The sequence below is a fragment of the Orbicella faveolata genome, unplaced genomic scaffold, assembly GCF_042242905.1.
Source record: "Orbicella faveolata isolate gen_17 unplaced genomic scaffold, um_ofav_v1 contig_14, whole genome shotgun sequence".
Lineage (NCBI taxonomy): Eukaryota > Metazoa > Cnidaria > Anthozoa > Scleractinia > Merulinidae > Orbicella > Orbicella faveolata.
In genome coordinates, this window is record NW_028301541.1 from 4,320,321 (window position 1) to 4,345,935 (window position 25,615).

A 25,615-nucleotide genomic window follows, 5' to 3' on the forward strand; every position below is an offset into this window, starting at 1 on the left:
TGGTGGCATTTTTCAAAATGGCGGACGCGTTGAAAACATGTTAGTTCAGTAAACAAATTGGATTTATTTCTGAATGTTTGTCTGCGATCTTTAAGGATTGTTGATTTTCAAAATCAAGAAATATGTCTTTTGTTAAGGATCGACTACTTTGATGATAGCTTTCAAGCGAAAGACGTTTTCATTCATTCATTCGAGTTCAAAATGCCTTGTGGTCATGGCGCTTTTATAGTTCTTCTTTTATTTTGTCAAATCGTGGGCTTAATGCTGTTTTTGAGAGGCTTCTTCCCACTGAAGAAAGCTATCCACGGAACGGCAACAAATGAGAACCTGCCACCAGAGCCGTCTGTTGAAGGAACAAGACATCCTTTGCCTCCAAAGTTTGAACGAGTGGTCATTATGTTAATTGACGCTTTAAGAGCAGATTTTGTTTTCAGTGAACAAACCAAGATACCTTTTACGCAAGAAATGATCAAACGTAACAGAACTTTCAGGTAACAATTAAAAAAATCTTTTTTTTTGGCTGAGGCTGGGTGGGGTAAGTGGACATTCTATTTTTTATCTGCACCCCTCCCCCCCCCCCCCCCACCCCCACCTGCCTATGGAGGGTAGATTACGACATGACGCGACAACCTATTTTTTCACTGTCCGTACCTTTGAAGTTTGCATGTGAGGCGTTCAAAATTTTGCCTGCCCCTTAAAACTTTTCTGTGCCAGGGGTTGCCCTCTATAAAGGGAGTGTGGATAAAAAATGGAATGTACCAAAGGAGAGCTCCTCATATGGGTAATGGTACCTATATAGCTGCCAACTCACATCACACTGTGACCTCATGCCCTTGATGCCTGCTAAACAGTTTCTCGTGCACAGCTGAAAAATTGAGTTACCTGACCTAATCTCGGCAAATACATAACTTTGAACCATGGCAAATGAGAATTGATCATGATGATGATGCACTTTCCCGTATTCTCTGATTTAAGAGGGAAAAGTTAGTTGCACCAGAATTGTGTTTGACAAAGCAAATCCTGGGACTGTGACTGAGAAATGTTGGAAATCTTTAGAAATCTTCGGACATCTATGGTATTGCCAGGTCTTCCTGGATAAAAACATCACACCTGTTACCTTCCCCCCACCCCCCCGAAAAAAAAGTTGGCAGGTATACACCCAGGGTGCATCGCATGTATGCATCCTACTGTGAAGATATACTAATGCTCAACTTCTGCTGTTATATATGATACCAGCAATATTAATGGTCCAAGAAAAATGCTTCCTTATAATTCATCTTTATGTTGTCTTTTTCTCAGTTTTTTGGCAAAGGCGCACCCACCAACAGTCACCATGCCTAGAATAAAGGTAAGTAAAGTGTATAAAATTCTAAAAGATCTTTTTGTTCTTTGATATCTAGTTTCCTCATATCAATTAATAATGCATTTTAATAAGACTAGTGACAAATATGAAAAAATCATTAACAATGTGTTATTATGAAAGTGAAGAATGATCATCGCAGTTAATTTTCTATTTTATTTCATATAAACTTCACATCATAATGTGTTATTATCTTGGTGTAAACTATTTCAAGAAAGATTAATTTAAAATGCTTGTTTTAAAATTAAATGGCAATGCCTTCAGCTTTTTAAGTAGACTGTGATGAGGCTCTCCACTTGGGAATTAATTTGCATACCAGAAAACTATTTTTAAGTTGTAAGCTTTTCGAGTAACATTGTCTGGTAACCCAACAACAGTTAAGGTGAGACAAATAAAACTGTTAATTGTTGTCTAAATATCCTGCATCCCATTGATTCCAATTTCCAAATATTAATGATTTTCCTACTCGAGTTCCCATTTTATCTGAAATAAATATCCCATATTTCATTAATTTTCTCACTTAATATCCTTTACCCCATTAACTTTTTACCCATGTCCTGAAAACATACCTCTAGTAGTGACTCAACATTCATGTGGGCTCCTGCTTTCTTTGTCTCTCTGTTAACCTGACTCTAAACTCTAAGAAAAGCCTTACTTTTAATTACTAACATTTGCCTGTAGCAAAGTCTTGGGGAGGAGAAGTATGTAAGGGTCCAAAACATAGACTGGAGCATATCTTTTTCTCTTGCAGGCACTTACAACAGGTGGGATCCCAGGATTTATTGATGTTGTCTTCAACTTCGATTCAAAATCTTTGCAAGAAGACAATTTGATTAGTCAGATGAAGACTGCCAACAAGAAGCTTGTATTCTATGGTGATGACACATGGATGAAGCTATTTCCTGGACACTTTGCCCGAACAGATGGAACAACTTCATTTTTTGTCACAGATTACACTGAGGTGCAGAAAAATAGTTCTGTCTTTTCAAATAAATTTTCGTTGTAAAATGACAGCACATGGTCACTCGCGTCAGTTCTGAATTCATCAGTTTTGTTCTTCAACCCAGTGCAATTTCATATCTGCTCATTGAGATTGAAAATATATGGTCTCATCAATACTGCTATCTAAAAGGTATTAAGCATTTATTTCGAACCTGAAACACAGATGAACTTAAACTAATCCTGGTAAAAATCTTTCGAAGATATCTGAACAAGGATCTTTAAGGATATTCATAAACTAAGAAAATTATTGCCAACTGCCTGGATCTTTAAAAAGGATCTGTAAGGATATTCAAGGATTATCAACTTTCTTGCCAGTTTCGCCAAGGATCTTCAAAGATTTTGCTCAAAGATCTTGCCAAGATCTTTAGAGATCTTAAAGGATCTTTTCAAAATTAATATATTTTTCAAGATCTTTCATTTGAGGACCTTTGCAAGATCTTTCAAAGATCTTTTAAGAATCTTTGAAAGATCATTATCAAGATGCACAAAGATCCAGTAAGATTTTTAACAGGGATGCCTACCTCTCTAAACAGTCACCTCTACAATTTTTGTCATTGTGTACTTTGTCCCAACCATGAGCCAATCCATACATGTTATGACTTGTCGGTATCACCCTGCAGTGGCAAGTTTAGCCTGCGTAGCAAGTATTTCTGTATGGGCCAAATGACATCGGGCTGCATGAAAGAGCTTTTTCTCATTCAGGCTGCACAAAAAATGGGGTGAGAGCAAAGAGGTTGAAGGAAGCCGATCAGCTTCTTCCACCTTTTTGCTCTCGTTCCACTTTTTGCACAGCCTGAAATGCTCTTGCTCCATTATTCTTGCAGCCCAAAATGTGAAAAAGCTCTTTCATGTGGCCCAATTTCATTCAACTCGTACAGGAACACTTGCTACACAGACTATCAGGCCAGTTAATTCTGCCCTAGGATGGCCACGAGAGGTTCAACATATATTTATCAATAACTGTTTTAACTGCTGTTAGGTTGATAACAATGTCACCAGACACATTGACAAAGAGCTGAGTAGTGATGACTGGGACGTGATGATACTTCACTACCTGGGTCTGGATCATATAGGACATATTGCCGGACCATCCAGCCCCTTGGTGGGGCCAAAACTTCTAGAAATGGACCATGTTGTTAATGACATTTACAAAGCAATGCTTAAATGGGATCGAGGAGGAAAGGCTCCTTCCCTGCTGGTGCTGTGTGGTGATCATGGAATGAGTGATGCAGGGAGTCATGGAGGTGCATCTTCTGCCGAGACCAGCACACCCCTTGTGTTTATGAGCCCTTTATTTGAACACAGTGGAGGTGAAGAGTTTTCCAAGAAACAAGTTCAACAAATAGATCTTGTACCAACGTTGAGTCTTCTTTTGGGACTTCCTATTCCTCAAAACAGGTAGAGCACAAATAAACTGTATTAAATTATGAGATTTGCTCTTCAAATACCTCTACCTGTGCTCAGGCACTCTTTTCTGGAGGGTGGGCACTCACCCCCCAACAAAGAATGCCTGGTCATAGCAGGTTAATATAGATTTAGGCCAGCCTAAAAGCGTAGCTCCTGGGCCGGGTTGTTCAGAGCCAAATAACCCAGGAAAAGGTAGAATTTTGAGTTGAATTTATAACTTTGCGGCGAGGTTTTCTGTATATTGTTTGGCCTTCTGTTTTGAGTTTTAATAATCACTATAAACACAAAACAAAGCAGCAAAAAACATTTGTATAGAAGAAAAAGTTATAATTCGGTTAACTTTTAATCCTGGGTTAGCGTTAACCGGCTTCCAAACAATCCTGCCCTGTTTTCAACAAGTTAACCTGAGATGAGCCCGCGATCCAATCGAAAACCAGCAGTTGGTCTGCGGTCAACTTAGAAAAAACACGCGACCTCAATAAGCTGTAAACTTGAGCCCGCGATATGGTCACGTGATACTGGTCAGCGGATACCTTGTTTTGACAGGTGTCAATTGATCGTAACATGGATGTCCAATATCAAAGAAGTACACGGTAAACCAAGGCTGCATGTCTCTGTCAACCTATTATTTGGAGTATGGCGGCCATGTTGCGCGACTCCGTCGTCGTCGTCGTCGTCGCCGTCGTGCGTACGCGCCCACGAGCAATACCGCTAGCCATGATAACCATGAGAAAATCAACTCATGGGTTTCCTTTTCATTCCTATATGAGTATGGGGCTCCGCTTGGCGGCCCTTGGGGCCGCCGGAGCTCCGCTAAAATACTTCAAAGCAGCTAAACTAACTTAAGGTCTTTCTATGTGAAAAAAGAAGACATTTCTTTCAAATCTGCTTTTATTTTGATGTATAGCCTCTTATGGGATGCTGAAATATTTTTGCTGAGGCGACTACCTCGGTTCACCTGTTACTAGCTATGACCCTCCCCTCCACCCAAGAAAACATCGCCATCAATGCAAGACTCTTGACAGAACCAAAACAAATGTCAATGTCTTTTTCAATCTCATCATGTCTCTTTCATCCTGTCTTTTTGTCTTTTTAGCATAGGAATTGCCCTTCCTAACCTCTTCAACTTCCATGAGCCAAGGGAGATGCTTAGAGCCCTACAGCTGAACACTTACCAACTGTCTCAAGTACTTACTGCAAATGGCCATTCAGTTGATGATATGTGGGAACCTCAACATGCACATAAGCTGCACTCTGATTGGCTGAAATCAGCAGCAGTTAGTCACAATACCAAGAACCTAGAGACTATGGCAGGCAAGGTTGCTAAGCAGTACATCCTGGCACTTCAGAAAATGAGCAGTCACGTGTCTGCCTCGCTTTCAAGCTATGACCTGCATGCAATGGTTTGTGGTATAGCTGTTTTGGTTCAAACGCTGTACTGGGTCATCTCTGGATTACTTCAACTTTATTTTCAGAACAAAAGAGAGGACTGGCTGAACGTTTCTGTAACAAGTATTTTTGTTGTGAGTGGCACTGTTTTGCTTGTTGCAGTTCTTCATCTGTCTACTTGTTCCAGTACAGTGATTGGTAAGAAAATAAATACGTGCCTAGCGCTGATCTGTTTAAATAATAATGGAACGATCCTAGTTTTACATCAAACTTTCACAATGCTGCAATAAAACAGTTATAAAATGTACAGGGGTTGCAGCTGATGATGATGACAGACAGACAGACAGACACACAGACAGATAGACAGACAGAAAGACAGACAGACAACCTTTATTTAAGTATTTTATGGGGTCGTGCATGACGATGACGATGAGGGCGAGTTAACCGGAATCTTTCAGGCTCTCCCGTGTTTGCATCAGGCCATACAAATATACATGGGCGTGTGAAAAATTTAAGATATATATGTTATTTGCCGGCTGGAAGGAAGGTAACGTGGCAAAACTGTGACCGAGCTCTTGAAAATGCTGATGGTTTGAGGTCACAGTTTTTCACTATTCGGACAGACCCTAAGCCGGTAAATAACTTTTTTTAGTTCTCTTTTTCTCTCAAATCATAAAAATTCAAGGACAAAAACTCACGAAAGCGTTACCGTGACCGTGGGCAGAGAGAGGAAAATTCGACTGAGTTGCCAATCAGATAGCGGGATTCGTTAGCGTGTCCTCTTGGAAAGAAAATAAAACGTTATCTTCACACTTTCACAGCAGTTACCAAGCATGCTTAAGAGATTTACACTTCCTGTTTACATAAGCCTGACATGTTTTTCTGTTATGCTGGACAGCAAAAATCTCAGTCTGGTTGTGCTGTTTAATGGCTAGTAGCAAGCAAGGTTACTCTGGATTGGAAGGAGGAGAACTCAGCAATGCCATAAATGGTTGAGAACTTAAACAATACCAGGAGAAAATCGTCACAAAATGCCGGTAGTCTTTGTGTTGATGAGTAGCACTGACTTAGGCGTGTTTCACTGTATCGAACTGAAAATGAAATACGTTTCTTGCCACCCTCTTCTTTTGTGACCAAGGCCACGTCCACACGACGTCGGAGAAATTTGAAAACGGAGGTTTCACTCTGAAAACGCATCAAATGTTTTCCGTCCACTTCGCCGGAGGTATTTAAAAACGCAACAATCACCGGTCATTTTGGACTTGTGTTTATAAAAAACTCGGTCAGAGAAATCACATGATTATCTTCGAAAAGCTCTGTTTTTGAAATGTTTTCTGTCCACACGAAAACGAAAAGCCGGCGTTTTCAAATTGCTCCGCTTTGAAGAGCGTTTTCGTGACGGATTAGTGTGGACGGTAGGCCTAACCGTGAAAAGAAAGCTGCGCTTTCAAACTTCTCCTGCGTAGCGTGGACACTGCGGAAGTGTCAAATAAGGCCTGAAAAAAAGAAGAAGAAAGAAAGAAATATCAAGGTTCCCTAATTAGTGTGTTTCTTCTTTCTTTTCCAGGCGGAAGCGACATCTTGTGCTCAACAAACACTGCCGAATCCATTCTTTACAGTTTGGTATTTGCCTTGCAATCAGGAGTCACTCTTGTATCCATCATGTTTTGCCTTAATCGCAACATTCTTAGCCATCAGACTCCTCGCGTATCGCTTTTCCCGGCTTTTTCATCTCTATTGCAAAGCTCGACGTGTTGTATTCTTGCAATAGGAGTTTTACTTCACGCTCTGAGTCTTCTATCGAGTAGTTTTGTGGAAGAAGAGCATCAAACATGGTACTTTTTCACGTCAGGTTTGTTCGTGATGATATTCCTTGAGAAAAGCACGTTGTTTCGTAGGGGAAAGAATCACAAGGATTCGGAGAAACCAGAAACGGTACCAAGGCAGGTAGAAATCTCGAAAGACAAAAAGTCTCAAAAATGTAGCAGTGAAAAAGTATTTGATCATAGCAATGAAGTTAGGAACGCGAACCTTCATAATGATCACAGCTATTCCAAAAGCAGTGGGATAAATGTGGATGGTGTTTTGTCAGAGGGTGAAAATGCCGTCGAAGATCTCTCACGGCCAGTGTCAGCCAGGAATAAGGCTGAAATGACCCATCAAAATGGCTTTTTGTCGTATCTTTTGGCTGTTTTAGCACTGCTTGGTTCAGGAAGATTATCCAGAGGTTGGAACCAAACTGGAATAAAATGGGCTGATAGGCCTGACATCGGAGATTGGCTCGTAAAGCCCGAAAACAGAACAGTCTTGTCTATTTGCTACTTTATATCTCTAATTGCCATTGCCGGATTTCGTTACAATCGTCAAAATGCTGTAACTTCATTTGTCTTTATCATCGGCGCTGCGAATGCTTATGTTTACAGGACTGTCACGGGGAGTCTCCGGTTACCATGGATACCAAATGAACCAGTCACAAAAGGAATCCGTGCGGCACGCTTCACTTATTGTTGCGTTTTAGCCACGGTGATGTGGAACTTGTTTCTTTTATACAAAGCTAGCAGAATCAGCGAAAGAAGAAGGAATTTCCAGAAGTACATTTGCGAGATATGCGGTTCGCTAGAGGGACTTTTATCTGGCGTGTTGTTACTGGAAATTCTTCTTCAGAGACCTCATAATGTTACAGTTCTAGCTGTATTTGTTCTTCAAGAACATGTCTTGAGCAAAATATTCTGGAAAAGGTAAGCAAGAAAAACAGAAAACGTATTGTTTGCTTAAATGAACCTAATATGAAAAATATAAAACGTAAGGTAAAAAGCTGTTAAAATTATGAGTCTAAACGTTTTCGATCTGATGATGATCAAACAGATCGAAAGCGTTTAGACTCACTGTTTTAACAGCTTTTTACCTTATAGTTTTATATTTTACTTTTATCGGCGAAATGTATATAGAACCAGGAGCCATAATCGGGGACGGAGACCGTAAGTCTCGGGATTCGCGCGCACCTATGATATGGGACAATTTTTCTATTTTTAGAACAAATTGCGCCATCCTGACGTCATATATCCGCGCGGATTCACGCACATGTCGGGGCTCTCGCGTGGATGTTGTCACGTTGCGTGATCAAATTGTGAGAGATTCTCTTGCGTATTTTTCACAGCGATGGCAGGAAATAAGGCAGGGAATACGAACCAGGGCGCTTATATGTAGTTTTATGCCCTGAGCTAACGGAAAAGGTGGGTTTTTCAGGGTCGAAAACAAGACTTCAATCTCGCGCTGGGAATGAATAATAAGATCTGCTCGCGCTAGTTGTGAGCTTACGCGTATGTTTCGTTTGTTCTGATTTAAGAATATAGCAAGAAAACTCTCTACTCTGGTATCGAGTTAATTTATGAATTTCTCAGACAATGGTTCATCATAACAAAAACCTGTTTTGATGGTTTCTTATTGTTTCTGCTTGTTTGGTGAGTTTGCAAAAGTTTTTGAAAGGAAAGACTGACGCGTACAATTAGCTCATTTGCATAGCGCAGCTCGTGCACTTTCAAGTCCGAGTCGGTGTTTTCAATTGTCAACAAATCTTGACAAAGATTTCTTTCGTTATCTTTTGTGCTGGGATGCTGTAACAAATTTCACGAACGCAAAAAAGGCTACTAACATCATGTGTGTTTCTTCAACATAAGCATAGTGAAGTTTTACACTGCGAAAATGAAAATGGACAAGGAGTTTTGATAACTCGATCAACAAAATCGAAATCGTTATTCCAAGTTGATTAAAGAAAGCGTCATCGTAATTTTGCTGATTATTTCTGCTTTATTCACATATTTTCAGCTTAGCTTTTAATATGTTCTCAAACATTTATCAATCTTAAACATGTTTAAAAACTATAGAGTTATTGTTTGAGTTCGATGTACGCTTTCACACGAAAGTGCCGCGGAAGTACAATTTGTCATGTTTACTGACTGTACAAAACACGCATCGGCGGGCGCTCTCATTCATCGACAACAGAAAATTTACTGGATTTTTTACACGAATAAAACTGAGCAGTATCTACGGAGGTAAAGTTATTGGGCCTTGATGAAACATCAAGCGTTGCTTACAATTCAAGCGAAACTCAAACTAGCAATTATTTTGTTTTACTTTTCGGTCGCGATAGACTGACAAATTCCTCGCAAGCGTGTGGCAAAAGGAGTTAGGAAACTATGAAGTCCTGAAGCTCTGCTATATCTAAATATATCCAGCTAGTTTTTTGCTGTGTAATGGAAAAGCTGTTAACCTTCAACATATGTGAAATTTAAAGTGGAGTTGTGCACAGCTCATGTAAAAGAAGCATCCGTCGGAACACAACTTGGTCAGCGATATATATAAGCTTACAGCAGAACATACCTAAATTCGACATGGTCTTACTTCGCTCAAACTGGAGCAGCTTACGACGAAAATACTTAAGCAAAATTCCAACAGACGTAAACGCGTTGAGTTTTGGGCCAAAAACATGAAAAATTTCGGGAATTTCGGACGCCATTTCCCCTGCGCGACATCCGCAAAAATCCTCTCAGCATGTACGCGCGTGTGTCGCAGGCGATGGCGCAATTTGTTCTAAAAATAGAATTATTGTCCCATAACATGGGGACAACCCCAATGCTAGAAATGGCGCGCGCTTACGGTCTCCGTCCCCGATTATGGCTCCTGATAGAACCTAACATGCTATCGATAGTGGTTAACATCGGTCTTTTCGACACTAAAATCTAATAATTAAAAGGCAACGAAAATTTACTTGATATGCAGGAAAGAATTACAGTGAAGACACTCGAACCATTTGCACTGAGCATGAACATGACATGAACATGTTTTTCTTTTTATGATTATCCAATGAGGGATTGTCATATAAACAGAATGCTTATCCGGCCTTGGTTCATATGAGTGGGCCTCACTGGATAGTGATAAAAAAATAATGTACGAAAAGTGTTCATGGTCCTCACTTTAATAACTTTGTTCGATTTGAATCCTAAAAAAGAATTTGCTACGAAGTTATCATTGTTCATTCGCTTACAGTTAGTCATTTCGCCCGGCTTCAGAGAAGTTAAAAAAAGCAGCATCAACCAATCACAGAGAAAACACGGATTCGCATGCTTACGTCGTCACTTTGGAATTTTTTGCTACGAGTCCCCAACGGTCCTGGGAAGGGGCGGGGGTGAATAGCGTACATGAAGATGGATGTTGTTTTCTCAAGCTATCGCTTTTCTAATTTCCCTCACAACCCTTTCATTTCAATATTCATTCTGCTGTCACATTTTTTTTATTATTTTGTTTTAAGTCAGGAGAAGACGTGGATCATTTTTCTCAGTTCCTTGTGGATGGGTCATGCCATGTACTTTTCTCTGGGGAACTCCAACAGCCTGGCATCGGTCGATGTTTCAGCGGGCTATGTGGGATTAGAGGATTATGTGCCTTGCGTTGTGGGCCCCCTCATGTATGTAGCCACATACTGTGGACCTATTTTGTGGCTTATTGCTGCCGTGTTGTCTATCATCCGAGACGCCCGAGATATTATAAGGTAAGACTGCGGTTGCAGATCTTTTACCTTCATTAAGGGCATGTTATAAACACCTTATAGAATGGACAGGGGGTCTGTGACTGCCGCCAAGACTCTCCTACACTGCAGTCCACCCTCTTTTTACCAAATTTTATAAGAGACTTGATAGTGTTCTTAACCTTGATTTTAATATTCTACTCTATTTCCAATTCATTTTGTTCAGGTTGCAGAATTCTCTCTACCAAGCTTGTTACGTCATCACCCTTTGCCAGGCTTTGGTCTTGTGCGTTTACTGTACGTTGGTATTTGGTCAGAGGTATCACCTGTTCGTTTGGAGTGTTTTCTCACCCAAGTTGTTGTATGAAGCATGTAGAACATTTCTGTTATCTTTGTTTGTTTTTCTTGTTCTTTGCTTGATGAGTTTTGTAGTGAGAATGAAAGGAACTGAAGCCGAGAAATCCGAATAAGGAATTCGTCATTAGGACCCGTTTGCTCGTACATCATTAATTGTAAGTGAAGAATGATCATCGCAGTAAATTTTCCAATTTAAGCAATTGGAAAGAAGAAGCCTGAAAAAAATCAGGGCGCTGATTTTTTCAGGCTTCTTCTTTCCAATAGCTTAATTTGGAAAATTTACTGCGGTGATCATTCTTCACTTTCATTTACAACCGCAGTTCAAATATGAATTATTTCATATATACTTCACATCATTAATTGTTATCGAGAAGATGGATCCATTGAAGAACAGTGTAAATTACTACGATTATCAGTTGAGTGAGGCATGACGGAGTTTAGGTGACGAAGTTTTGGACTTAAAATTACGGTGTTGCTACGGGTAGCTTTCCTCGTTTTCAATGATAACGATATCGTGGCCTACAATTTCGCGCGCTTTGCTGCCAATGACATCAAAGGCCAACAAGTTGCCACTGGAAGCGGAGCCAGTTGCCCATGACAGCAACACTAGTTGAACCGTAAAACCTGGTCACCACACTTTCGTCGCGTCTTACTCAACTGATAAACCTAAAAGCATCTCCTGCGATCGCTAAAAGGACCTCGCAGTTTATTTATGTATTATTTATTCATATATTCTTCCACTTCCTATTCAAGTACAACAATTTTAAACAACTAGAGTAGGAAGAAATAGAGAATTGCAGTTAAAGAATGTCAGTGTGTGGTTTCACGCACGATATTACGGCCGATAAGTGTTTATAAAACCCTCAATAATTCTATTTCAGTCAGTTTTATCGATATTCTTTGTGTAATAGATTTAATTTGCTAGTTTTCGGTTTCTACAGACTTTGATTGGCGGCTCGAACCTTGAGCTCGCAGTCTTAAGTTCAAAAGAGTGGTTTTTTTTTCGTGATTCGTGAATAGCCTTATTTTTTCCCCCGTAATATCTGAAATGGCTAGTTTTTTGCGACCCTATGTGCCACGTAGCACATTTAGTTAGTTAGTTTTTTCTCGTGAATCGTGATTTTGTTAGTAACCGTGAACCATGATTTTTGAAAATGAAATGAGAATTAAACTTTCAATTCGTCGTGTAATTTTGATTATGGTGTCCATTATTTTCGAAGTAAAGGCAATCTGTTCGTTCCCTCTGCATTAGTCTTCAGTGGAACGTGGTTTTCCTTTTGCCTCTTGTCGAGAAAAGAACAAGGCTAGTCTTTGGACATTAACTTTCAAAATCTCATTAATTTTGCAGGCTTGAGTGAAAAATGTCCCTTTTTTTCGTGTTGCGTGAAATGTCTATTTTGTTTTCTGTGAATTGTGAAAAAACTTTTCCATTTTCCCTGAAACGTGATCTGATCTAGACCACCCCTCCCTACCACCCTCTGAATATACCTTTTCACCAGAAGCAAGGTCTACTGCTATGGCAATTTTACTTCCTGAATCGATGATGAAAAAACAGTCAGTTTCCAGTCATTTTAATTCAATACGGGACACAATTTTCTTTATTCATGCCTCATTGTGTTTCTTTTCGATTTCGTACAAACAACACGTTTGCCATTGTTTAACAACTTCACTACAATAAAACGAATACATATGATTCTTTTGTTTCCACAGTGAAGTTTGTTTATCTTTTCATATAAATAACAGGAAGTAGGCTTACCAATATTGATTCAGAAGACGACATGGCGCTCAGTAGAATACAATCAATCTAAGTTTCTATGCTAAAGGAAAAATAAGCGTTCTCTTAACAGATAAAAGTTCAAAATTCAATTTTCAACGGATTCGCCGAATAACGTGTAGATAAATAACTTAACAGTATCTCTATAGCTCACATAGATTAATGTTGCAAATTTCGCATAGTTATATAATTTCAAGTTTGTTTCGAGCTCACACATTCGTCGACACTCGTACAAAACCAACACTACATTACGTGTAACCTGAACTATTTCTAGGGCTGAGCAACATACTTCACAAAAGCATGTATTAAAGATATTTCTTGTGGATTTAATACTGTGAGTTGCTGATTATTAAACTGTCTGTCGTTACATTTCAATTGGCACCCAATTCAGCCATTTCATGAATTCCACGAACGACAGTTTGCCATTGCGGTGACTGTCCAACTCTTTAAAAAGTTTTCCCGAATCCACATTAGCGTATCCAATGGCGGTAATTAGATTTTTAAACTGCGTTTTGTCCAGCGTATCGCTGTCATCTGTATCAAAACTCTTGAACATCTCCACAGCTTGGCATAATTTACCAAATCTTGATTTATCGTTAATATTTTGAAATCGTTCACCGCTTCTCAGCCAGTTGAAAAACTCTTCGAATGACACACTGTGTTCTCCAGTTTGGTCCAACAGCAACATATAAATACAGGCTTGTTCAGGGTTTAACCCAAGGTCACCCTCTAATAAATCCTTCAGTTCTGACCTATCAAGCTTGCCATTTCTCTCATGGTCGTATTTATCAAACAGACTGTGAATGGCGATTTCTGGAGCGTCGCGAAAGAAGTAAGAATTCCCTGCTTGCATTTTCAAAGTTCAACTTGAAACTTTCCTTCAGATGTAAAATCTTTGTAGCCTTTTTTAATTACTTGTGTAACGTATTACGCATTTGTTTTTATACAGCCGGATGCTAAAAATAGAAGCAACCGTCATTTCTTAATTTAGTGGCGCGTAACATACGTGATTTGAAAAATGCATGCTTACTGACACGGTCATCAGCATCATTACATATGCACCAAAAACCTGTGTCATCTGTCACTGTCTATTTTCAAAACACTCATTCATAATCATCTCTGTGTGTAAAAATTGCGTGCTGCGATTCGCTAAAATCCGTCTCTCTACAAAAAGTGATTTGCATGTATGTTATTCTTTCATTAGAGTGATTTTACTTCGCCCGTGAAAAGTTTATACCACTATGATTTCATTGTTTTCAATTTGATACAAATTCTTAGATGCTGTTTCACGACTAAATAAAATCAGCTAAGGCCTTTCTTGGTCTTCCTTTCAAAATATTTTTTTTTAATGACGCAGTAAAAACAGGTGTATCCACTCGCCTACATTTTGAATTTCGAAATAATTTCTTGTGATCTCGGGTTTTCTTTCCTGTTTTGTAAAACGAGCAAACTGTTGTCGATTTTATAGGTGTCTGGCGAGAGAGAATGATTAAATTGAAACGATGTACCCAAACATTGAACATCTGATTCCCTTTTTCATCAAATGTCTGAACTTCAGGCAATTCGCGTGACAGATTTGCTGAATGGGTTTCCCCTGAAGAATGACGTCACACCGCTGAAACGTACACCGACGGAACACGATTTGATTGACCGTTATCAATTAAGTAATGTTGTGAAAGGAACGTCGTAATAAACACGGATTACTAAGCACACGTTTTATTTCCATCAGTTAACATACATGTAAGAGGGTTTGTTTTGATAATAAGATCGGAAGTCGCAAGTAACCACAAAACTTTATTTCTCTAAAGCGCGGGGTCACGTACAGATCAACATAAGCGGGAAAATTAAAATTCAGGTCGTCAGATTTAGGGACGGAACAATATTTTTTTGAGGGGGGGGGTGCAATTTCCAAAAAAGATTCCTGCCAACAAAAACTGCTGGAAAATAGTCGTGCAAGGGGAGCCATGGGCCAAATATCGAGCAAGTGCTTTCTTTCCAGGTCCTATTTTTGATGTGAAAAGAAATTCTTGCACAAGCTATTGCCCACCAAAAACTCGTGCACAACCTAAAGGTGAGACAAAAATTTCATGCCTCAATAAGTTGCCCACCCCTCTCTAAAAAATAATGATTCGTCCCTTATCATGTTTCAGTGGTAAAAACCAATTAAATACAATCCTTACACGAGGTTTAGTTTACTAATCTTTCCATTTTGTATGAGCAACATGACATCAATAAATAACACTTCTTGAACAAGTCCATATCGCGTGAAATTGGTATAAATATTTTACAAAAACAAAATTGCATTCACCGAGAACTATGTACATGTTATGTAATTGAATATTATGTACATCTTCAATAAATAACGCTTGCTATAAAATAAGTTAAGTTAGAGTAAATTTTACATTGCATAGTCTGACTGAGTTATAAGCTGCACTGAAGTGGTTCAATTCGTTGACCATGTCACAGATGTAACAGAGGCAATTTTTCTCGTCATATCACGCGTCTACGATAGCTTGTTAACAATTCGTTATCTACTCTTCAGTGTTTCGTTAGTTAGTTGAAAACCGGTATCCATTTTAACCACACCATGAACTCCCAGAAAGACACTTTTCCATTTTCATCTTTGTCCATTTTCGCGAAGGCTTTATCCATGTTGATGGTTTCATAACCAAAGAACTTCATCATCCGTTCAAACTCAGCTCGGTCGAGCGTATCGCTGTCATCTGTGTCAAAACTCTTGAAATAGTCGAACGCTTTGCACAAGCTGTCAAATTTTTCTTTGTCGTTTAAAACTTCGAAATTTTCCTCGCTACGAAGCCAGTCACTGAATTCTTCAAAGGAAATGCGGTGGTCTCCGTTCTTGTCTAACAGCAGAAAGTACACCCAGGATTTTTCATGGTCGAGGCCCAAATCTCCTTCTAACAAAGTTTGCATCTCTTTTTCTTCCAATTTACCGTTTCCATTGGAGTCATATTTATCGAAGAGGCTTCGTACCACAACTGTTGGAGCCTTTTTGTCGAAGAAACTGAGTCCGGCTTGCATTGTTGACAGAATTTTTCACTGTTTAAATGTTCAGCTTCCAGCTAGAAGTTATTCTGTTCTTCTGTTTTTGTTGGAAGAAGTGTACCTGCTCGTTTATATAGCATTTCGTAATCCAGGTCGCGTCTAAAAATACACCCACACGTAACCTTCATCTTGTTGTCGATTTTCGGCAAAGGAAATGTCCATTATGTCGACACTGTGTGACTTAAGCCTGGTTCAGTATTGACGAGGCCCGACTTGTTTACTTCAAAACGCGAAATTTTAACGCCCAGTAGACGTGCTTCCCGGCGGCGACGTGACGTCATTGACCATAAATGGATAAAATAACTGTAAAATCGGTGCTCGTAGTCTTTCTACGAGACCGCGAGATATCCTGTTGTTTACTGGACAATGTCATGAAAGAGGATGTACGTTTAAGTGGCGAATTTGTTGTTTGTCTCACGTGCAACTTGTCAGTTCGAAACACAGGCTGTAGCAATCACTTGCACTGCACTCTGACAGAGCGTTTCACAAAATTAACTAAGTTTTTCTCATTCATGGCTGTTCGTTTCTCTTATGTATGCTAAGTCAATTTATTCAGTATCACTCCATCTTAACTGGAAAGAAGGTCACGTAAAATGTTGGTGTTAATTGTTTTTCATAAGCCTTTGTTTAACCACAAATCATATTTACAAAATTATACAAACAACAGTTACTAAGGAAATTACTCAGCGGGCGGTTGTCGTCCAAGTTTCCTGTTATCAACCTCAGATACAGCCGCAACAAAACACACTTCGTAAAATCTACTAGCTACGAGCGTGTTTCATTACTTTAGGCTTCCCTTACTCCAATGTCCTCTTCCAGGAATTCGAAACTGGATTTTTCATGACTTTTACGCTGCAATTTTCGCCGTCACGCTTGTGACGTCATACACACAGCGCGAATAGACCGAGATCGGCGCTTCATAGAACTAGACTTGACTACGTACGGAGCTTCCCTCGCTCAATACAATTTCTAGTGACAAAACAAACTGGAATGCAGGCTACACGAGATAGATACAATCAGATGCACACGGTGGCTTTTCTCAGGACATTGATCCCATATAAGAGCCTATGTCCCATATCACGGTATGTTTTCCAGTTGATAAGCTGATTAATATTCGGCGGCGACAAATCGTACTCTACAGAGACAAGATTATCAGATTAACGTCGGCTGCTAGAATTTGCATTTTCATGATCGCAGCCTAAAACCACCTCGAAGTCCACAGTCAATCTAACTTATTTCAATAGCCAGGATTTGAAAATTTATTGTAAATCGTTTTCGAGTTTGGTGCGCCGGAATTTGGCCATTGGGTACTTCAGAGAGCAAGAGGCGACTCAAAAGTTGCGCGTCAAATATTCGAGAATAAATCTGAAAATGTGTTCTCTAAAATATTATGCTAGTTCAATGAGCAAGTTAAAGATTGACTTTCGACAAACTGACCTTGGACGCTTGATACAGTTTGTACCCCTGTTGCCGATGCTTCCCTTGTGTGACCGGCCCGAGAGGTCAACACCGAAACTCAGAGAAGACTAACGAAACCAAGTCAGTACTTTTGGAAAAGACTCTAAATGATGAAATGACGAAATTTCATTATGGTTAGACTAAATAGCGCTCAAATTAGCCTAGATATCACTAACTCGACAGTGTTTCGCTGTCAATAATTTTAAGGATTAACCCTTACAGACACCTTTAGCCCACATTGACTCTCACCCGTGGTGCCATTTGGTCATTTCGTGTTTTAAACACTCCCCGAATTGTCTTATTTAACGAAAAATATGGCAATTTAGGACCAAAACTAACTCAGCAAAGAAATTGCTGTTCTTCTGCGCTTCATGGTTGGAATGCCGAGGTACACTTGTTCTATAAGGACATAGAAAGACGACACAATGTGAAGTTTTTCTTCTCTTTTAAGAAGGCGCAAAGAAATTCAAAGTCGCCACATTCTCACTGAACAAACCCAACTGAAATTTGTAGTTTTGGCAAGTACAGGTTTCCGGAAAGTGTGTACAAATATGTACCTAAATGGATCGTATGACATCATCGGAACGGGTGCACGTAATTCCTGTCAACAACAAGCTAACAACACTTCCTTCCAGAACCCGCAGTAGTAAATCAAAGAGTGCGCTTGTTACGCTACGAAAACCGCATCCCCAACATGACGGCTCTACTGTCGTGATCGGAGCCCAAATTTTGGAGATTCCATCTATATACATTCCTTACAAACTTATTAATTCGCGGACACAATTTATTTTTGAGACATCAGTTGAGAGCGAAAAGTTCGATATATAAGTCATTCAGTCTATTAAACTACCTTACACAGGACATGAAGGAAAAGAAACTGTCCTAAAATAAGACAGCTCGAAACTAACGTAAGACTACAAGTTGTCCGTGCTTTTCATTTACCTAGGACTCCTTGCTAGCCGTGATTTAAGCGCATGAGAGCAGATGCAAAGTGAATTAGAATCTTGGTGCGCGAAAAAAGGGGCGCAGACCCCGAGGGATGACTTCCATATAAAAATGACGGGGGCACTCGTCGTATCTTTCAGGGGTAAAAATCGCGGTTTTGGTACCTCTAAGGGTATTTGGCCTCAGAAGGTCCACAGCAGGAGCTTTTGCAGTACCTTTTAAATTTAAGGTATTGAGCCGAAAAAAAACATGACACTGGGAGATAATGTGTTGTGTAAGAATTGGTACCTCTTAGGGGAGAAAAAAAATCAAGCCACGTCCACAAAACAAGATCTTCGTGCCCCTTAGGGACCGTTCATTTTTTATGAGGGAGGGGGGGCTGGTGGGATTTGGGAAGCACCATTTAAAAATCGCATGACCCCCCCTCAGCTTACCAATTTTTTCACATGGCCCCCCCTTTATAGCGGTCATTTTTTGGGATGACCCCCCCCCAAAAAAAAAAAATTGAACAAACAATATTTAGATTTCAACTTTTTAAATATTTCTCTATTATCCCCCTACTTCACGTTATTGTGCTCACTATGAAGACAATATTTACAATCCCTATACGACAGAGAGCTGTTGTTTAAAAAACAAATCAAAAGAAAGAGTAGTCAATTTCGGATCTCCTAGTTATGGCTCGCCCTGAGCGTGTGGCATTTGGCCTCTCATTGGCATCTTCCTCCTCTGAATTGATGAATGCAAGAATGACGTCATTTGAGTCACCTTCTCCCCCAGAGTCAATGGCATCACTGTCATACTCATCATTGTCACTTTCATCTGTTTCACTGCTGTCAGCACTTGCCCTGTTGTCATTTTGTGTCAATGTCCTGGCATTTCTCAGTGTTGGTTGGCCAGCTCTGAGAGGACTCTACTGCTGCAAGCATGAATGTCTTACAATTGCCTTTACTTTCTCACTCTTGCTGCTTTTTAAATGCGCAAAATTCCAAAATGCGCAATAATGGCGAAAGCGACGAGTCGTTTAAGAAAAGGTTTACAGCTGAACGATCCAGGCAGTTTGACATCTTACAAGCAAAAGAAGCAATCTTTCTAAGTGCGGATGGCTGTTCAGAAAGGGTGGGTGAATTTTCCGTGCCAGGGTACCAGTTGAAGTCCAGTGATGGAAGAAAACTGAACTTCTCCATCAAAGAGCTCAGAGCAATTGTGGAAAAGTTGAATGTCATATTGAAAGATGTAAAGGAACATGATTCCACACTCTTTCAGTCCAATGGGCTTGCTTTAAAGCAGGGCGAAGAATTTGCCCACAGTTTTAATGTCAAACAGATCAAATGTATAGAAGCTAAGTTGACGAAGGTCACGCAGGACATGGAAGCACTAGAAAATAAGAAGAGCAATTATAACAGCATATTCAAGGGCACACTCAAACAGCACATCAACAAAAGGAGAAGGAAAAAAGAAAACCGCAGAAAGTCAAATGAAAGAAAGAGGAAGCGGACTGAAAACAACGTCCAACGAGTTTATGGAATCTGTGTTGGAAACCCGCTAGGAAATGATCTTCCACAATGCCTTGTGTACCCTCCTAGAACGGCCGTCCCGGAAGAGTGTATTAAAGTTGAGGATGTTGCCACGTCGTTATTTAGAAGAGATGGGCCATACATCGCACAGCTCTTGGAAGGGAATTATTTCACCACAAACCTTGAGCAGGAAGTCAGAGATTATGTTTACACCTTCATGTACCCTGAAGAGTACACTCTGACGGAAAGCATTGCTGCTTCTTGCAGCATTGGTGAAAGAGACTCCCATAGCAGCACAAGCGGCGACGAAGAACTCGATGACAGCGAAGATGAAGATGAGTGCCAGTGAAAGTTGCATTCGAAAATAACAGTGTTAAATACTTCTTTTCAGTAGCTACAAATGCTTTTTGTGGCCAAACGTTTTTTTAAAGCAGAAGGAAAGTTTGTAATAAATTTGTATCCTGCCTTCTATGTTTATTCTATAGCAATTTTTTTGATATTCAAACGTTATGCCATTTTACAGTTTTACTAAACTATTTCACGTGACCCCCCCTTTTTCCCTTATTTTTTTGGGATGGCCCCCCCTCGAAAGCCATTTTTTTTCGCATGGCCCCCCCCCCAAATCCCACCAGCCCCCCCTACCTTATAAAAAATGAACGGTCCCTTATGGGTCTTTTTCAAAATTTCCGACGACCACCCCACTCTTTTTCATATGGGAGTCCCCCCCGGGGCGCAGACAGGTGTTTGTCATTGTTCTATTCAGTACCCCCTCCCCAAATTTCCCTAACGCTCCTTTGTACTCTCCGAATGGAAACCACGTTCTAGACTATCGACAAACTGAAGCGCTCAAAAGACGTGTGCATAACAGAGATGAACATGCTATATATTGGTTTCCGGCAAAGTCCGCATTATTCAGACTGGCTTCTTTTCAGTTACGAAGGGAACTAGAGACTGCTTACAGACACAATGATGTTTCAAAAAGTTAGAGTTCAGAGATCGAAGCCAGTTATTAAAAGGCTGGATAACAGATCATAACTATCAAGTGGATAGCGTCATCCACCCTTTGAACAACTGGCCCCTGAAAAGAGTATTAAAAAAGCAAAAAGGCAAGGGAAGTCTACGTCGGGCCAAGTGACCCATACCATCGGAATTTATCCCGGTATGAAGCAACTAGGGATATTTCTAATGCCCCCTGGATGGGATACTAGTCAACCTATAGCGTTAAATATCCCGGTATACTTTTACAAACCTTTAAAGGCAGTTTTGCCGAGGAACACTTGAACTCGGTCGACCCCTCAATCGGGAACCCCAACGCGCTAACAATTGGGTCGTCGAGAATGATCTTAGCCATAACTAAGTTTATTCCGATCATTTTTTTTCCTTTTCTCCCTTTTCTTTTAGCTTTTAATTTTAATAATCTTTAATGTAAAGACAATTAGTGGATTTGACACTATAAAAATATTTTTAGTATTATTTCTTATGCTAAAAAAGCGGAGAATTTCATGATATGAAAGGCTGTATTACCATCAAAGACGGTTGCCTGATGATAAGAGGCAGTTGATTCCATAACAAGGTCAAATACTTGGCCACAAATTTTCAAAATGAAACACTGACAAAATGTACTCTTCTCTACGCAAAACAATAGAAGCGTCAGAACGTCAGTGTAAAGGGTTGTCCCCTGTTCGCTTAATTACGTTATATCCAAAGTTATGAGCTCTATTGGTTTCAGCTGCCGGTCTTCGACAATGCCGTACAATGTCACGAGTAGCTATTTAGCGTCAAGATATGATTTAAGAATTCCGGGTATAATGTTGTGTAAGGTGATCGATTTTCCATTTCGAATTTTATCATCATCATCATCATCATCATCATCATCATTAATATTATTATTATTATACTTATTATTATTATTATTATTATTATAATTACAGAAATTATTTTAGGGAAAAAATTTAACGAACAACAGAATTTCTGAATTATTTTTACCACATGTATGTAATATAAGATTCGAGTTTTATCTCATAATAATTGTTATTATTATAATTTACCTTTACTTGTGTACATAGCCACTTAATTAATGCTTGTAAATGCTTACAGAGTATAATTATATAGGTAGGCTATTGAAATTGTTTTACAGAGATTATTTTGGGAAAAAACTTAAGGAACAACAGAATTTCTGAATTTTATACCAGTTACATGTGAGATTCAAGTTTGTATGAAAAGTACTCAATAAAATTTGTTATTATTATTATTATTATTATTATTATTATTGTTGTTGTTGTTGTTGTTGTTGTTGTTGTTTATGTTTCAAATATAAGAAAATTTTGCTGATGGAAACAGCCTAGGACTGGCCCTGAACTAAAATTTCAGCGCCGGAAAAAGACCTGGTAATGACAGCTGAACTGACCAAAACCCCACACCACCACCCCGCTAGGTCTATTTAATAATCTCTTCCTCTCTTTCTTGAAATTGACGGATATCAATCATTTCTGCCTCGCCTAAATTACTGTTTGACAAACATAACTTTTTCCTGTTAGACTTTTCAGGGAACGTTGCGCGTGTTTTGGTTTTTCGTCCTGAAGGTGGTGGTGAAATTTAATTATTTATGCTGCTCTTGCGAAAAACCGACTCGACATGGTTTTACCGTTTGCAGTTTTTGTTATAGAACGGTAGTAGAAAAGATTTTCCACCACCATTTATACTTTAGATCTACTTTTTTAAAAAAAAAAACCTTCTGTCGCGTGCTTTTGATCAGCGGAAATGACGTCACAACTATGGTGTAAGGTACAGTAATGGAGGGGTAGTCTGAAAGGTTATCTGTCTGTATATGTTTTCTGTACAAAGTCCTTATTCCATTTTGCTTGTGTTCCATGCTAAGAAGAAAGTCTATCTAAATATGAGTGCTTGTGTTATGCGTGTCACTGCACAAGTCAGCAGTTCTGCATTAAATATTTGGCACAAGAGCAGGAGTAGCTGAGAATGGATGTTTGTTTGCCATTCTGACAACCCCGGAAGTACGGTGAAGTCACAGGTTCCTCACGTTTGTTTGCGCTCGTGTCAGGAACGTGCTAAATCAATTAGTTTCCAAGAATTGAGAAATTTAATTCGCAATTCGTTCTAAAATTAGTAATTACACCAAACCACCGCTATAAAAAGGAAACCCTATCCACTGTCTGCATAAAAACGTCTCAAGCAGCGACTGAATGATCAACTCTTCGCAAACGATTCTAAGTTAAAGATGTCTGGCGGATTTAGTTATTTCGATCGAAACGTTCCATCGATCGCTATCCACAGTCTTTTTGATAAATATGATATAAGAAGAGACGGAAAACTCGACGAAAGAGAGATGAAATCTTTCCTGGAGGAAGCGCTGGGTCTCGACTTTCATCAGTCGGAAATTTACTTCTTCCTCCTGGACAAAGACGGTGACCAAGGAATCTCGTATGAAGAATTCAAGGACTGGCTTCGGAGCGGGGAAAGATTCCAAAGATTGGACGATCGCTCCAAATTTCAGCGCGTCTGCATGGCGTACGAATATTTCAAAACATTTGACACCGATAACAGTGGTACGCTGGACAGAAGCCAGTTTGAATTGATGATGAAATACCTCGGCCACCATCACCTTGACATGGATAAGGTCTTCGCAAAAATGAACAGACACAACAATGGAAAACTCTCCTTCTGGGAATTCATGATATGGTTGAACTGGGCTCCCATTGAATAGTCCAGTGAGTTTTTCGGGACGATAAGAAGCGTCTCTTGAGTTCGCGTGCGATTGGCGTACCGTGGGTGGTGAAAGACTTTGACGATGCTGTGGTCGTGCATTTTAAAATATTGTGGAGAATTCATTGTAATTCTTTCGGCGGTCAAATTTCGGCAGGAAAAATAACAGACATATGAACGAGATCATTAGGAAAACTGTGAGCATTATTAATATTAAGAGTGTGTAACTTAAAACTATAAATATATGAAACGAAGTAAAAATGTCTAGGAGCTTGAAGCTCGCTCTCAAAGTACAAACATGCTAAGATAAAAATATTATGTTACGTTTCTCCAAGATTGTATGGTAAATTATTGTTCCTTTACAACCATTTGTGCCCTTACTACTCTGTGCTCTGTTCGAGATATGTTGCTTTTGGATTAACTCGAGATCACTTAGAGAAGATTAAACAGTTAATTCTCACTACGTCCCTTCTTGAATTTGTCCAGGAGCCATAATCGGGGACGGAGACCGTAAGCGCGCGCCATTTCTAGTATTGGGGTTGTCCCCATGATATGGGACAATAATTCTATTTTTAGAACAAATTGCGCCATCGCCTAAGGCACACGCGCGTACATGCTGCGAGGATTTTTGCGGATGTCGCGCGGGGGAAATGGCGTCCGAAATTCCCGAAATTTTGTCATGTTTTTGGCCTACAACTCAACGCGTTTACGTCTGTTGGAATTTTGCTAAGTATTTTCGTCGTAAGCTGCTCCAGTTTGAGTGAAGTAAGACAGTATCGAATTTAGGTATGTTCCGCTTTAAGCTTAGATATCATATCGCTGACCAAGTTGTGTTCCGACGGATGCTTCTTTTAAATGAGCTGTACATTACTCCACTCTAAATTTCACATATGTTGAAGATTAACAGCTCTTCGAAACCACGGCAAAAAACTAGTTGGGTATATTTGGATATACCAGCGTTTCAGGACTTCAAAGTTTCCCTCCTCTTGCCACAGGCTTGCGAGGATTTCGCCAGTGTCTATCTCGACCGAAAAGTAAAACAAAAAAAAATAATTGCAAGTTCGAGTTTCGCCTGAATTGTAAGCAACGCTTGATGTTTTATCAAGGCCCAATAAGTGACAATAAAGTTTATGTCTGTAGATGCTGCTCAGTTTTGTTTGTGTAAAAATAATTGTCTGTTGTCGATGAATAAGAGCGCCCGCCGATGCGTGTTTTGTACAGTCAGTAAAACATGACGAATTGGACTTCCCCACTTTTGTGAAAACGTACATCGAACTCATATAATATCTCTAGTTTTTAAATATGTTTAAGGTTGATAAATGTTTGAGAACATATTAAAAGCTTAGCTGAAAATATGTGAATACAGCAGAAATAATCAGCAAAGTTACAATGACGCTTTCTTTAATCAACTTCGAATAACGATTTCGATTTTCTTGATCGAGTTATCAAAACTCCTTGTTTGTTTTATTTTCGCCGCGTAAAATTTCACTATGTTAAAGAAACACCCATGATATTAGTAGCCTTTTGGCGTTCGTGAAAACTGTTGCAGCATCTCGGCACAGAAGACCACGAAATAAATCTTTGTCAAGGTTTGTTGACAATTGAAAACACCGACTCGGACTTGAAAGAGCGCGCGCTGCACTATGCAAATGAGCTACTGAATGTACGCGTCAGACTTTCCTTTCAAAAACTTTTGCAAACTCGCCAAACAGACAGAAACCGTAAGAAACTATCAAAAACAGGGTTTGGTTATGATTAAGCATTTTTTGGGAAACTCACAAATCAACTCGATACCAGAGTAAAGAGGTTTCTTACATAACTTTTCTTCACAGAACAAACGAAAAACTTACGCGTACAACTAGCGCGAGAAGATATTATTCATTCACAGCGCGAAAAAAAACAAAAACTCAACTTTTCCATTAGCTCAGAGCATAAAACTACATATAAGAGTCCTGGTTCTTATTCCCTGCCTTATTCCCTGCCATCGCTGTGAAAAATCTGCAAGAGAATCTCGCAGCTCGATTTGATCACTCAATGTGACAACATCCATGCGAGAGCCCCCGTCACGTGCGCGGATCCGCGCGGATATATGACGT

The 25,615-nt window shown here is 39.6% G+C and overlaps 4 protein-coding genes across 4 annotated transcripts; 2 read left to right on the top strand and 2 right to left on the bottom strand.

Moving 5' to 3' along the window:
• The first annotated feature begins 5 nt into the window (after window positions 1-5).
• LOC110050271 (GPI ethanolamine phosphate transferase 2, catalytic subunit-like) lies at window positions 6-12,229 on the top strand. Its single transcript, XM_089286244.1, has 8 exons — window positions 6-491; window positions 1,300-1,348; window positions 2,112-2,321; window positions 3,342-3,760; window positions 4,866-5,356; window positions 6,726-7,896; window positions 10,467-10,706; window positions 10,909-12,229. The coding sequence occupies exons 1-8, from the start codon at window positions 202-204 to the stop codon at window positions 11,150-11,152; spliced, it is 3,114 nt and encodes a 1,037-aa protein (XP_089142370.1). The 5' UTR covers window positions 6-201; the 3' UTR covers window positions 11,153-12,229.
• Window positions 12,230-12,608: 379 nt separating this feature from the next.
• Window positions 12,609-13,765, bottom strand: LOC110050193 (uncharacterized). Its single transcript, XM_020756082.2, has one exon. It carries the CDS (start codon window positions 13,664-13,666, stop codon window positions 13,178-13,180), a length of 489 nt encoding a protein of 162 aa, XP_020611741.1. The 5' UTR covers window positions 13,667-13,765; the 3' UTR covers window positions 12,609-13,177.
• Window positions 13,766-14,513: 748 nt separating this feature from the next.
• Window positions 14,514-16,165, bottom strand: LOC110050376 (uncharacterized). The gene has a single exon (XM_020756296.2). It carries the CDS (start codon window positions 15,853-15,855, stop codon window positions 15,367-15,369), a length of 489 nt encoding a protein of 162 aa, XP_020611955.2. The 5' UTR covers window positions 15,856-16,165; the 3' UTR covers window positions 14,514-15,366.
• Window positions 16,166-22,850: 6,685 nt separating this feature from the next.
• On the top strand, window positions 22,851-23,979 carry LOC110050348 (uncharacterized). The gene has a single exon (XM_020756265.2). It carries the CDS (start codon window positions 23,035-23,037, stop codon window positions 23,518-23,520), a length of 486 nt encoding a protein of 161 aa, XP_020611924.1. The 5' UTR covers window positions 22,851-23,034; the 3' UTR covers window positions 23,521-23,979.
• Window positions 23,980-25,615: the final 1,636 nt, after the last annotated feature.